Genomic DNA, 14,800 nt, shown 5'->3' with positions numbered 1-14,800 from the left:
TCATCCTAAAAACATCCGTTATTTGTATGAATTTGTTTGTCACTGGATATTTCGGGCTAGTTGTCATTAAATATTGGGCAACCGTGAACAGAACACTTGAAATGCACGATCATGTAATTCTATTATACTGTACGTGAATATTTCACTTAGTAGCCTAGTATGGCTGGTCCATATATTGAAAATACATAGATTTTTCTATTTATTATAGACTATTTAGACCAGCCATACTGCAATGCTCTTGCTTGATGAATCCGATCTTCAAGCAAAAGGAACTGGATGGAATATTTTAAAGCTACCGATCCATAATCTGATTTCTAACTTGTGATGCAGCCTGAATCATAACCACACAGTGTTCGTTCACTGACCGAAGGAGAACTGGTTCATCCCAAGGTTTCTTTCTCCATTCTGTCACCTGATGGAGTTTGGGTTCCTTGCCACGTGTCGCCTCGGGCTTGTTTAGTTGGGGACACTTAATTTTCTTAATAATTTTTGATCTGACTGAGCTGGACGATGCCGTCACTATTTTCCACAACTGCTTTATAGATAAAATGAACTAATTTAATAATTGATTATCTTTACAATGAAACTGAATTAACACTGAACTGACTTCAGCTGAACAATGACACTGTTTACTTTTAGAGCTGCTGTACAGCCAAAACGAACTCTGTCATTGAATAATTTTCCTGTTATCACTGTAAAGTTGCTTTGATACAGTCTGTATTGTATAAATCGTTTTATGAATAAAGGTGACTTGGCTTGACTCACATCTCGTCTATTTTTTGTAATCTATAGACCTTATGTAGCCCCGCCCCTTTTCAGTGCTGCGCTCGTTGTCTTTTGTCTTCCGGTCTGTATTTTCACAGCGATCTTGCGTATTTATGAATGAACGGCTCGTTTTAAAATCTTCCCGGTCTACTGACATTTGTTAAGACATCTGCTCTAGACATTACAATCCTCATGATAACTTTCGTTAACTTTACATTAAGTAAATCCACTTCAAAAGCTAATTACTCCTGGACAGCAATGCCATAGAAAAATACAGAGCGACTGCAAAAACGGAAGTTCAAAGACAATATTCTAAAGATGGCGGCGCCCTCGTTTCTCTGGCGCATAAAGGCCTATTTATACTTCTGCGTCGAACTGCCGCCGTAGCTACGTCGTAGGCTGTGTGTAGCGCGCGTACCCTACGGCGTACCCTGACGTGCCCCTCTCCAAAAATGTAACAACGCGTCAATTCTACGCGGACGCAAGCGCTGTGATTGGTCTGCCAGAACCCCTCCCTCGGGGTTTCACATGCTCCCTAGGTGCGTCAACGCGGACAACGACGCAGAAGTATAAATTAAAACCAACACGTTGCCTACGGCGTATAGGCTCCGGCGTAGGTCCGACGTAGAAGTATAATGAGGCCTTAAGGTCTATAGGTATGTAGATTTGTAGTAAGTAACTAAATATTCCCGGACATACTATAGTATCTTCTCAACTCCCGTTTCCTCATGCAAAAACAGTTTCACAGGTCGCACACTTCGTACTGCAGATGCAGCAGTAGCTAGATCGCGTCAGGTATTGTTTACGCTTTGCTTCATGTACGCTGCAAATTCAGACTACTGTTTTAATTGTAGGCTTGTACTGCTGTTTGCCTACTACGCTGAGGAAGTGTGTATTCGGCCGAAGGACATGTCACGAATGCACATCCTGATTTTGCTGAGTTAGACGTGTTCCTGGGTCAACATATTTTTGAAGCGTTCTTGGGTCAACATACAAAGATGTTGCACTTGGCGACAATGGGGCAGTTGTGGCCTAATGGTTAGAGAATCAGACTGGTAACCCGTAGGGTGTGTGTTCAATTCTCAATAATGGCAACAAGGCACCTAACCCCCAATCTCTCCCAGGGTGCCACAGCAAAAATGGCTACCCACTGCTCTGTGTGTGTGTGTCCACGGTTTGCAGTGTACGTGTGTTTACTACTCACTACTCCTAATGTGTGTGCACTAACTTGAATGGGTTAAATGCAGAGGACAAATTCCGAATATGAGTTACCATACTTGGCCTTCACATGTCACAAAAAAAAAAAAAAAAAAAAAACTTTTACTGCTGTCACTAACTTAAAGTTTACCATATCTATATACATACTGTAGATGCCTCATGTGAATATCTATATCTGCAATAGACTTCAGCAGATGGCTTTCATAGGATTTAGTTTATCATTACAGTTTTTCTCAGTCGCTTTGGTGCATTTCTCAAATCATCCTTAAAATTTGCAAAGAAGTATGTGCATTCTCAAAACAATTAGTACAAACAGCACCACACATTGGATTACCTGCAAAAGCCTGTAACTTACTCAGAATCTTTAGTTCATCTCTCAAAAGTATTTGTGTCAATTAACATATCAGTGCCATCAGAATGAAAAGTCCTTGTGTCATTGTTCACAAACAAGATAATCAAAATGCTTAAGCATGTTGTCAATAAAACACTGCACTCTGTTAGTAACTGTATTGAAATGTACAAAGCTGCGCTTCTTCTGTATGCCATATATCCATTTCAAAAGTACAAATTTACACACTACTGTATACTTGAGTTATTGATTGAAAGAGATAGGATTCACAGTTACACTTTTACTAGTGGTCTGACAAAAAAAACATTACAATATTATTGTGATATAGAAAAGAAAAAGAAATAGGGGCACAAAGGTGAAAATACAACATTAGAAAGGCAAACACAGGAAACAACTTTGCTTTTGCATGCAGCACTGTATGAGGAATTGCAGTGTAGTCTGTCTACACCTCTTGACGTGCCAGTCTGTCGGGCCACAGATTCTCATCTACATCACAACGAATATCTTCCCTTGCAATGCAACATAGAAAATATCTTTTGGAATGTCTTATCCAACCTCTGCAGGCGTCTGTGATGTCCTCACAGGCTACATCCATGGCAGCCAGCACCCAGCAAGCAATAGCCGTCATTTCACCGTCTCGGTTAACTATAGACCCAATATAGTCCGGCTACGAGTAACCCACTTCTATAACCTTGAATTTGGTTACTTGTCGTTTTTACCAAAATAACTAGATGTATGCTATTCCATCATGTAAGAAATGTAAACAGTGATTACAAGGTGTTTGGTTTAATTTCTTCACTCATTTCATTTCTTTGTTATCTAGTTGTTGACTAGTCTATTCTTGCTATGGTTTAGACGTCTATTAAATTTTCACTGACAGCCCAAATTTTGCCTTGTTTTGGCCTAGACGTCTGGGATGCGTTTGGACGGCTATTAGACGTCTTTTAAACGCAAAATTGCTTGCTGGGCAGGGTCATCTGAGTATGTGGCTGGCGATCATAGACCTTCCACCTCCATGCTGAGAAGAACTCCTCAGTTGGGTTAAGGAATGGAGAATAAGGTGGGAGGAATTCCATCAGCATCCTATAGTGGGTGCCATTGCCTTATGGCGTATGATGGCATATATATGATATAAATAGGCTATATAATAGTTATTTATTTAATAGTAATTTTGATGTTAATGGCTTAATTAGAATTATAGACTAAAATATGAATCTTATATTTTTTTTAAATATTTATAATTGTTATGATAATTGCAATACATTAAAAAAAGTCTTTAATTAATAACAATAAAAAATAAAGTCCAACATAATTTATAATTTTGTTGCAAACAATTGTTTAGCTGACTTTTATCCAAAATATCATCTGTAATTTATAAAGAAAATGTCCTAAATATCACCCGCAATTTCTAAACCTGACCTTTGACCCCACAACAACCATTAAACAGTAAAACAAGAAGTTGTGGTGGTCTCCATGAAGGATCTAAAGACGCTCAGTGGACTGAAATGGTTTGTGCATACGTTGTGCTGTCTCTGCGGCTGGGACAGGTGCCACTACAGCTCTCCTAAAACAGACACTCTCTGTTTCGTGTTCCACAGCAGACCCCCCCTCTTTCCTCAACAGTTGCCGTGGTCACATTGAGTGCAGTGGTTCACTTCCATGTCACAAACCCACAATTCACCAGGGCTTCTGTTGCCTCATCAGCAACACATGGAGCTCAACTGTTCCCCTGACCACAGTCCAGCTAAAATCCTGTCTTGTTTTTTGTTTTTGCAAAGTCCAAAATGAATATTCTGTCATCATTTACTCACCCCCATGTCGTTCCAAATGACTTTTCTTTAACAATTTTGCATCAAGCATGAACAAGACTGAATCAATAAATCTGCTTATGGAGTGCAGTCCCATGTGGGCTCGCCAAAAAATCACTATGTGTCACTATTTTGTTGAAACATTTCTACATCCTTTACTCAAGTACATGTTTACATTCCATTCTCTCTTCAACTTGCCTTGACAATGTCTTTGCTCTCTCTTTCTCTCATTTCCTACCCTACAACCCCCCCCCCCCCCCCCCCCTCCCTTCTCCCTCGTTTTGAACGTACCCAGGCAGATTACCTGCAAATGGATGACTGGGGGCCAAGGGTTCCCTCTGTCAACAGAGGCACAAAGCCAGGAGGCTTCTTTATTCTCGCATATTAGAGAAAAGAGCCCATGTTGAAAACTGTGGGCCTGTTAAAGCTGTAAGTGATGTGCCCTGATCTTCCCTGATTCATTAGATGTGTTGAATGCACTGCTGTTTCAGCAGGTTAGGTCCTATTAGCTGGGTGTAAGCACTCAACATTTCCTTGTCCTTAAGCTATTTGGGTAGAAATAGAAACCTTGTCAGGTTACACAGTCTAAAACCCCCATTGTTTGAGAGCTGTCACATCAGAAATGGAGAGTTATTGCTCGCTGTAACTCTATCTGTGAACAGGTGTGAAAGCGCTAAACTTGAAGCAGGAACAATGAATTTGAGTTTAATTAAAAGCAAATAGTATCTTTTTATTGCCAAATTGACATATTTAATGCCATATTCAATCTGCAATCAAATTTTAAAAAGTTTTTATTTTGAGAATTTATAAAATATATATATATTATTAAAATTTATTTTATAATAAAAAATATTATTATTAATTTGAATTAAAATTATTAAAATTATTTTCTTCTTAATTATTTTATTTTAAAATGATTATTTTCTACACATTAAAATGTTTTTTTTTCACACTGTATTTTCTGTTGATTGTTTGCAAACATAATATATTATTATAATTAGTATTAGTTTTTTTTGTATATTTTAGCTGTTTCCTCCAATATATTTTAGCTGTGTTCTTACATTAAAAATTGTATATATAATTTAAGAATAATGCTGTATTTTAATGGCTCTCTGGAAAATGTGGAATGTGGATCTTTCATTGAATGATTTTCATGATAGTTGCAATATTTAATTAATGTCTTTAATTAATAACAATACAAATGAAAGTATATATATATATATATATATATATATATATATATATATATATATATATAATTTATAATTGTTAGAAATATTTTCTCTAAAGTAATTATTGATTACATTCTTGCTATGCTTTGATGCCATTTCATTTTGTTATTTGTTGTCATTTGACAATGTAATTTGTATGTGGATAAGATATAATTTCCTAACTATGCTCTAGCAAGAATTCTTCCAGCACAAAAAATGTTTTTTCCACATCAATGAATCAAGGATTTCCTCCTTATGTTTTTACAACAGCCAACATGACAAGCGTGGTACAAAGATGATCTCTCTTGGCAAGCCATTCCTTTTACAGGCTCATGTGAGTGTTTTGTTGTTGAATAGAAAACCATGTCTCATTGTTTTAGCCCTTGGAAAATATATGTGAATGTCTAGTACAAGAATGTACAAATCCTGGGAAAATCCATCTACAGTAAATACAGAAGTTAAAACTGTGTGGATTGTTTTACACCTCAGATACTGGTATTAGTGTTTGCTGAGAAATAAGCAGAATAATTCACCTCCAGCACTCTGGACAGCGCTAGTTTAGCTTAATTCGACTCCATGAAGTGGGTTATAGCCTATAGTGCCGGAATACCAAACATTCCTGTGAAATTCCCAGTAAAATAACGATGAGCTTTAACCACCACTTCAGCTGCTCTTCTGAAGTGTATTGGTTACTACAGCAGCAGTGTCATTGTCTCAGACTGAGCAGTGTATCAGTGTTTTCTCAGTTGCAGCATATTGTTGATTTTAAGGGTCCTGATGACAGAAAAATGCCCCTTGACCCCAGCACCAATTGCATGAAAACTATTTGACCTTCGACCTGGAAATCTAAAGAGTCCAGGGCAACTGGGCACAGAGAACCATGGCATTTTAGATAGACTGGTGGCAGAACACTTAGGCTATTTAGCAATTAAAAAAAAAATCTTTTACAAGCAATCGGATTTTAAAAATGAAACATTTTTCTATTCAATAGCAAAGCAGGTAGGCCCATTCAAATAGATTGTAATAGCAGAACACTTTGATGGTAAAAGAGAATTGAGCTACCTGTAGGGGGGATTCATAGGGAGCTGCTGTTGGTCTCTTTTGAAGAGATACGTCAAAACGAGTCGTTTCATAGAAGTCCGATTCTTGGAGGAGTCGTTAATTTGAACCGATTCATGCACGGATTTGCAGTGTTTCTCGCGCGAACTTCAGTAAACACGATGAGGTAAGATAAGAAACACTTTTATTTCAAAATATCAAACAAGTAATTGTACAACATAGGCTATGTTTACTGGTATATCTCATTTAGGACGACATCATGAAACTGGAATACATCCAAACGAGAGTAACCTGACTAAAGATTCAGACTAAACAATTTTTTTAATTTTTTTTTTTATAGTCGCTGGTCTAGCTAATGACCAGCTAATATATGTTCCAAGACACACATACCACGTTATATTGTTGTGCAAAGTTGTCTTGTTTGAAGATTATCCAACACGTCTTCTGTGAACACTTTGAGCGATGATTCAAATGAGTCGACTCATTAAACTATTCATCAGTTGAATGAACCGGATCTCTTACATGAATCAGACTCGTGCGTAAAGACAGAGTACTGAACATAAAAGGTGCTCAGTGCGCTTCAGCCGCAATCGACACGGAGCTTCATTTTCTGACTGTAGACACTGAACCAGCGCTTTATTTCAAATGAAGCGTCCTCTCATTCCACTAATAATTTTTTATACGTGATATAACAGCTGTCTTCGCCATGAGCTGCTTGGATGTCATGTATCAAGTTTATGGTCCACCTCAGCCTTATTTTGCCGCAGCATACACACCTTATCACCATCAGGTATGTTCGTCAAGTTCAGTTTATTATTATTCTGTAGTGTTAGAAGAAAATGTTGTGTTTGTGGGTGGTTTAAATTCCATTAGATTTGTAAGTAAAACTTTCTCTCCTCGACTTGTTGCGCTGCGCGTGCATTTGATGTTGACAAAATAGTTTTAAAATGAGTCACGTAGTTATAATGTTGATGCATTTTTTAAAACTTGATTAATGGCAGTTGAAGTGTTATTTAAAGTTATAAAAAAAAGCGTGAACATATTTTTATTTTCTGACAATGATGTAGTAGGCTATCACTTGTTTCCCTAAGAAAAGCTTGTAGAAAAGATAGACTTGGAAATAGGTTTTTCTTTATTTGACAGATATCATGTTATCTTCAATGCATATTTAGTTTAGGATAAATACATACACAGTATGTATATACTGAGTATATATTGGTTATATATACCGTATATGTTAGCATTATAGGAACATAAATTGTGCAACACCAAACACACTGGTGGAATACACAATATAGTTTCTCCTTATATCTGTCTATGTATGAATAGAGTGTGTGTGAGTGTATTTTTGTATCATGTAAATTGATTTTGCCTTTTTTCTTCTTCTTCAGAAATTGGCATTTTACTCGAAAATGCAAGAATCACCAGAAACAGTCAGCGGAAGCAGCTCTTCTTTTTCCAACCTCTCTGGGCCACCCATAAAAGAGGAGGACTGCGCCCGGGAGAAAGATCACCCACCGGAGGCTGAGTACATCAGCTCCAGATGTGTGCTTTTCACGTATTTCCAAGGGGACATTAGTTCGGTGGTAGATGAACATTTCAGTCGAGCTTTGAGTCAGTCTAGCAGTTACGCACCCGGATCCACCAACAGCAAGACCGCGAGAGGAACATCGTCCTGGAGAGGTGGGAATCTGATGCAACCTGCACTTTGAATCGAATTGAATTAAATTGAACTTTATTGGCCAAGTATGCCTGAGTAAGGAATTTGTCACCGTTATAATGCATCCACACAGTGCACATACATGCTCTGTATTTTAGTAATTATAGATAACAAAAATACAGTGCTCGACTAAAGAATAATGTTTAAGTATAACAAATAACAGGACACATTACCGTGCCAAACATACCCAATTTTGGTATGCAATACAATAACACACTGATCCGCACAGAAACAGCAATGAAAATCCTGTTACTTGCAGTAGGTAATATAAATAAGTATTGCACTTAAATATGATATTGCACAAAAAGAGAAGGAAACTGATTTAAATAGTTCATTTATACTATAAGCCTTTATGATTGTACAGCTATTAATCATGATAATGGGCACAATTTTCCTTCTTTTAAAAAAAAATATTTTAAGGTCGATTTTTAGATAGATTTTTAAAAGCAAATGATTAAATTAGTTTGATTATGATTATTATTTTTTTACAACTAGTGTAACATATTTTCTTTGCATCATCTCTGATTGCACATGTATGATTTTATTTGATTTATTTTGCATTGTTTCATAATCTATATAGATTTTTTTTTTAAAGCTAATGCAAAACAATTCAATTTGATTGTAGAGGACAGTTTGTCGCATTTGTTTTGTTAATCCAAATGTGTGAGCATTCATTTTAAATCTCAAACAGAGTATTTGAATTGTTGTATATTTGAATTATCACAGGCGTTTGTGCATTTTAACATGCAAAACATCTAAATGTGTTCCTCCCCAGAAGGCTCATTCCCTATGAGCCAGAGAAGCTTCCCTCCCTCGTTCTGGAACAGCGCGTATCAGCCGTCGGTCACGGCGTCTCTCAGCAGCGCTCTGGGTTCCTCCCACACGGATCTCCCCTTCTCAGCGGACCCTTATTCCACCGCGTCTCTACACAGCCACCTCCACCAAGCCACCCCAGAGCCCTGGCACCCCTCTCACCACCATCACCCTTACTCACTAAGCGGAGCCATCGGCACCCAGGGGTCCGCTTACCCCCGACCCTCCATGCACGACATGTACGGAACGCACTTTGACCCCCGTTACAGCTCTCTGCTCGTGCCCTCGGTGCGGCCCCATAGACTCCCCCCCGCCACGGTGCCCGCAGCTGGAGCCTCGCCATGTGACATCAGCAAGAGCGAGCCGGGCAGCTCGGCGTGGACCGGAGCTTTCACAGCGGCGAGCTCTGACATGAGTCTGAACATGGATACAGGTGCGAACATTCAATCCACATACAGCAGACCCACAATGTATTTATGCACATAACAAGCTACACTTAAAACACATATGGATGTCATTGCATTTGAAAACAAAATATCAACTCAAAAGGCATTTATTTTAAAGAAAATAAAACATTTCATTAAAAAGAAGTTTGGTTTTAAATGATAAAAAGATGAGACAAAATGTTTTGTGGCACTTTCTAGTTGTTTCTGGTCATTTAAAAGGTTTTATTGATGTTTTTGAAAGAAGTATTTTATGTTCACCAGGGCTGCATGTATTTGATTAAAAATACAGTAAAAACATTAATATCGTGAAATATTATTACAATTTACATATAACTGATTTCTATTTGAATATATTTTAAAATGTAATTTATATCTGTGGTGGATGCAAAGCTGAATTTTCAGCATCATTACTCCAGTCTTCAGTGTCACATGATGCTTCAGAAATCATTCAAATATGCTAAGTATTTGTTGTGACAACCGTGATACTTTTTTTCACGATTCTCTGATGGATAGAAAGTTCAAAGAACAGCATTTATTCGCAATAGAAATGTATAACATTGTAAATGTATTTACTGTCACTTTTGATCAATTTAATGCATCCTTGCTAAATAAAAGAATTAATTTTTTTGCTGAACTCAAATGTTGAATGCTAGTGTATATAATGTGATAACCTCTGGTTACTCTGCTAGGGTGCATGTGTGAATTTCAGGAAAATGTATATTATAAAAATCACCTTGACATCAGTTTAGTAAGACTGAGTGCAAAAATTGTGCAGGAAAGCTTTGTCTGTAAATGCCACTATGTTTTGTTATCTAATGCAGTGACATTTAGACTCGTTTTTTAGGCTTAAAGCATACTAGGGCCACCAAAGGTTAAACTCACTTCATAAAAGTCAGAGAGAAAAAAATTCAATCATATAATGTCAAATAATACTAAGTCTATAAGTGCTTCTTGAAATACTGTAAATGATCAATTTGAGAATTTATCCTGAGTTTAAGATCTTTTTTGAATCATTATCTTCATAAGGCTTTTGACGTTGACCTCTGCTGACATTGGTTTTTCACTCTTCATCTTTAAGACTTTAATGCTTTCTTTGCTTCAAGTCTTCTCACTTTTCACTCTGTATTTGCTACTTATTTTCCGTCTTTTCATTTCTTTATCTTTTTTTCCCCTTTCCTTCTTCCTCTCAGGTCTACAGAGCCAGGATAAGAGCAAGGACTTGTACTGGTTTTAGTGCCCTGCGGCCACTTCTTTCTCCGCCGGCTTGTCTTTCTCTGGCTTTTCTGTAACAGATTCTCATCTCACTTGCAGCTCGGCGCTACACCCTCTGCAGCGGGACCATCCTAAGCTGAAAATGGATAAGAACCCTTCGGATGAGTGCAAAACTCTCTCAGTAAAGAGGAGCAAACATACTGTAGTGGTGTGACTAGCAGCTGCTCTCTCCCCTTCCCTCCCCCGACCCTCAGCGCTCTCAGCAAAACGGACCCAAAATAAGATTTAAAAAGAGACAAACGTTACTTTTGGGGGACATTTGAGAGCCGAACTTGCAGAAAAGACAGTGGACTGGCTATGAAGACTTTTCTTTTGACCAGAATTGAGTTTCTGACTAGAGAGCAGCATTCCCTATCATCGCTGAAGACAGAGAAGGGCTATTTGAAGCCACTTGACTCTATCTATATTGCTTTCAGCACCTGTCATCGACAACTGTTGTGGAACTTAGCAGACGCACAGACAAGCGCTTTGACTGAGCAAGCGCCCTGGATTTCATAAAAGAGGCGTTTTGTTGTATCTGGACACACTGGGAAAGGGAACAACTGGTTTGGCTTTTCATTTTTTTTGTGAGGTGTGGTGTAGGTTCGACTGGAAGTAGATACAAACACTATTAAGCCGTACTGTATATACTTTGTGTCTTAGTGTGTCCAGTGCTACATGTAAGATCAAACAGCATGATGATATGCATCAGAAAAATTGATTCTTTCATTTGTACTTTTTTAAAGAACGCCGTCAGCTTAGGTCGACGTCTCACCACGCTGTATTTGAATGTATCACATGTAATATATTACCTTTGAAAGTATTTTTCCAGTGCGTTGAGGACAATGAGGCGTTATCTGTTTTGTTATTATCAGTTGTGTATCTTCAGCCTATGAAACAGAACTGGAAATAAAACCAGGCGATACACACTTTTTTTTTTTTGCTGCCCTTGAGTGTTTTAGAGGTTGCTCGTGAAATTGCGAATGCGATCGATTGTACAAACTTGTGACATCTTTTTATACCAAACACATCTTGACATTTATTCAAGATTGCTTTGGGCTCTAGGAAACAAAAGACTATTACAAACCTGCTGCAACCTTCAAAACCTTAAAATCGACTCCATCTGAGATTAAATTATTGATTTATTTCAATATAGATGTTTTTTTCTCTGTCAGTATGTTCGACATGTTAAAGAAGGATGGGCTACTTTTAATCACACTCTTAAAAATAAAGGTTCCAAAAGCAGGTTTTCACAGCAATGCCACAGCAGAACCATTCAGTGAACAGTTCTTAAAAGAACCGAACCATTTTTTCCTTAGTGTGAAGAACATTTTAACAATCTAAAGAAGCTTTTTCTACTATAAAGAACCTTTTGTGGAATGGAATGATTTATTGGATGTTAAAGGTTCTTCATGGGACTATAGATGGCAATAAAGAACCTTTATTTTTAAGAGTGTGTGATGTTTTTGTCCACTCAGCCATAGATTCAGCCAATGAAAAGGAATTGGGAAGCGAGAAAGAAAGCGGGAGACTCAATGTTATCACGCTGACATTTGATCCTCAGCCTTTTGGTTGTGTTCGCAGTGAATACCAGACAGCTGTTGATTAATATTGGCTTATGACAACAGCAATGATGGACAAGAGATGTGTGGCCAGGAGTTTCTCTTGCTTAAGTGGGTAAAACAAAGGCCTCTTTTTTAAAAAGTAGTACTGAGTGCCCTCCTAAAGTGCTGGGGGTGCATGAGAAAATAATGTAGTTCATGTGGCAGATTAAACAGTCACATTTCAAAATGTATAACTGGTGTACGCAGTAAGCCAACTTGTGTTTTTTGTGACTACAGTGCTGCAAAGTATGTGTATTTTTTTAAATGATGTCTATTGAAACTCTACTCTGGTTGTATTTGTAGCCTGTTTCTCTCCCTTGAATTCAAAGTTGAGTTAATTTTATTTGTCATATACAACAGCATATTTGCTGACTGACAATGAAATGTGTCATTCAAGCTCACTATTTGAACGAAAATAGAAATAAATTGAAAAAACAAAGTAATATAGGTCTAGAAAAATTAGAAGCGTAGAGGAGACCGGGGTTTGCTGTCACATATCTCAGAGTTTATTTTTGAATGTCAGTTTCAATATAACCATTTCTGTATTGACATTAGTTTCTATAGATTTTGAACTTTGGCAGAGCATGTTGTCACACAGTATATGGGCCCCTGCCAGTTATAGACTTTAAATGAAATTGCTTCACAAAAACATTTGAAGGAAACCATTAGGAAAGGCAAAACAATTAATGCAACACTATGTACAAGATTATTTAGAAGAACATCTTGAACACAAAAAAAACTTCTAATTTAAAATAGAACTAGATATTTGAAACCAATTAACATAAAAAAAACACACATTGGGAACCGAGTGCATAAATAGCATTAATTATTAGCGATAGGAAAATAAAACAATAGGCCTGACATAAAATTAGGTTTATACAACGGCTAATGTGCTCATGAATCTATAAACATATGATTACGCAAAGCTGTCACATTATCCCTGCCCAGTAACTCCGTGCCAATATTAGCATGACTGGACTATTTAGGGCCGCGGCGCGCCGCGCGCACAGGACCAGAAAAACCGCGCGCAATTACTCGCAGAGCGACACTCGATATCCGCCGTTTCAGTGACTGGAGGATTTGTGATGTGGAGGCATAATCTCGCAGCAGTAGCTCCTTAATTGCCGAGCACTAATTAGGGGCAAGAGGCCGAGCTGTCAGTCACATTATCCCAAAAATTCAAACAGACTCCCATGTACTTTTTTGGAGTGGCGTCGAGGAACCCACAGCCAGTTGTCACTTCGCCCACCGTTTGCCGAAAGGACAGACATCAGCCATGTGAAAGGTCAACTCCCCACACTTTAAAAAGCAGATCAACAGTCCGCTGGCATTTTAATCAGCTTGAGTCTAATGTTCTCTATCAATAAAGTAGTTAAGTTAAACGACCATGTGATAACTGTTAAGCTTTGCCTGGTAAAATTATTACGGGCGCTGGGTTTCTAATACATTTACAAAGGGTTACAATCCCGAATTGTGCTAAAAAGAAATTTATTTATAATTATCTATTACATTTATCTTTCTCAGTCGCCCCCCAAAAATATTTTATCCACATTTAAAAAATGCATTAGATAAAAATATACAAAATATAGGCCTATTATATAAAACATGTTTTATATTTATTTTTTGGTCCATATTGACATGATAGCATCATGCAGTTGCTGCATATTTATCGGCTGCATGTCCAAGATGTGAATCTCCTGTTCCAGCACATCCCAAAGGTGCTCTATTCGATTGAGATCTGCTGACTGTGGAGCCATTTGAGTATAGTGAACTCACTGTCATGTTCAAGAAACCAGTTTGAGATGATTTGAGCTTTGAGACATGTCGCATTATCCTACTGGAAGTAGCCTTTAGAAAATGGGAACACTGTGGTCATAAAGGGATGGACATGGTCAGCAACAATACTCAGGTTGACTGTGGTGTTTAAACAATGCCCAATTGGTACAAAATGTGATAAGAAAATATCCCTCACACCATTACACCACCAGCAGCCTGAACTGCTGATAAGATGGATCCATGCTTTCATGTTGTTTACACCAAATTCTGACCATACCATCTGAAAGTCGCAGCAGAATCGAGACCCATCAGACCAAGCAACGTTTTTGCAGTCTTTTCCAATTTTGGTAAGCCCGTGCGGATATAGCCTCAGTTTCCGGTTCTTATCTGACAGAAGTGGCACCGGTGTGTATTCTGCTGTTGTAGCTCCTCTGCTTCAAGGTTGGACGTGCTGTGCGTTCAGAGATGATCTATTGCAGACCTCGGTCTGCCTATTCACATCTTCTCTGTAAACCCTAGAGATGGTTGTGCATGGACTTCAGCAGATCATCTTGACCATGTCTACATGCCTAAATTCATTGAGGCGTGCAGATACATGCCTAAACTGCCATATTATTGGATGATTTGATTTTGGTGTTAATGAGCAGTTGAACAGGGCTACCTAATAAAGTGGTGAGGAAGTGTATGTATATATATGCAGTATAACACACGTTGTGTTTTCATGTTTTATGGGGACTTTCCATAGACATAATTATTTTTACATTGTACAAACTGTATATT

At 37.9% G+C, this 14,800-nt stretch overlaps 1 protein-coding gene across 5 annotated transcripts; it reads left to right on the top strand.

Moving 5' to 3' along the window:
* The first annotated feature begins 6,978 nt into the window (after positions 1 to 6,978).
* On the top strand, positions 6,979 to 10,901 carry vgll2a (vestigial-like family member 2a). 5 transcript variants are annotated; one of them, XM_079888674.1, is made up of 4 exons: positions 6,979 to 7,200; positions 7,802 to 8,093; positions 8,909 to 9,376; positions 10,580 to 10,901. In XM_079888674.1, exons 1-4 carry the CDS (start codon positions 7,117 to 7,119, stop codon positions 10,621 to 10,623), a joined length of 888 nt encoding a protein of 295 aa, XP_079744800.1. In that variant the 5' UTR covers positions 6,979 to 7,116; the 3' UTR covers positions 10,624 to 10,901. The 5 variants fall into 5 exon arrangements, with proteins under 5 accessions (XP_079744800.1, XP_079744799.1, XP_079744798.1 ...); XM_079888673.1 differs by having other exon boundaries at positions 8,906 to 9,376; positions 10,701 to 10,901; XM_079888672.1 differs by having other exon boundaries at positions 8,906 to 9,376.
* Positions 10,902 to 14,800: the final 3,899 nt, after the last annotated feature.

This window comes from Squalius cephalus, assembly GCF_949319135.1.
Source record: "Squalius cephalus genome assembly, chromosome: 12".
Taxonomy (NCBI): domain Eukaryota; kingdom Metazoa; phylum Chordata; class Actinopteri; order Cypriniformes; family Leuciscidae; genus Squalius; species Squalius cephalus.
This window is presented reverse-complemented; position numbering and strand designations above follow the sequence as displayed.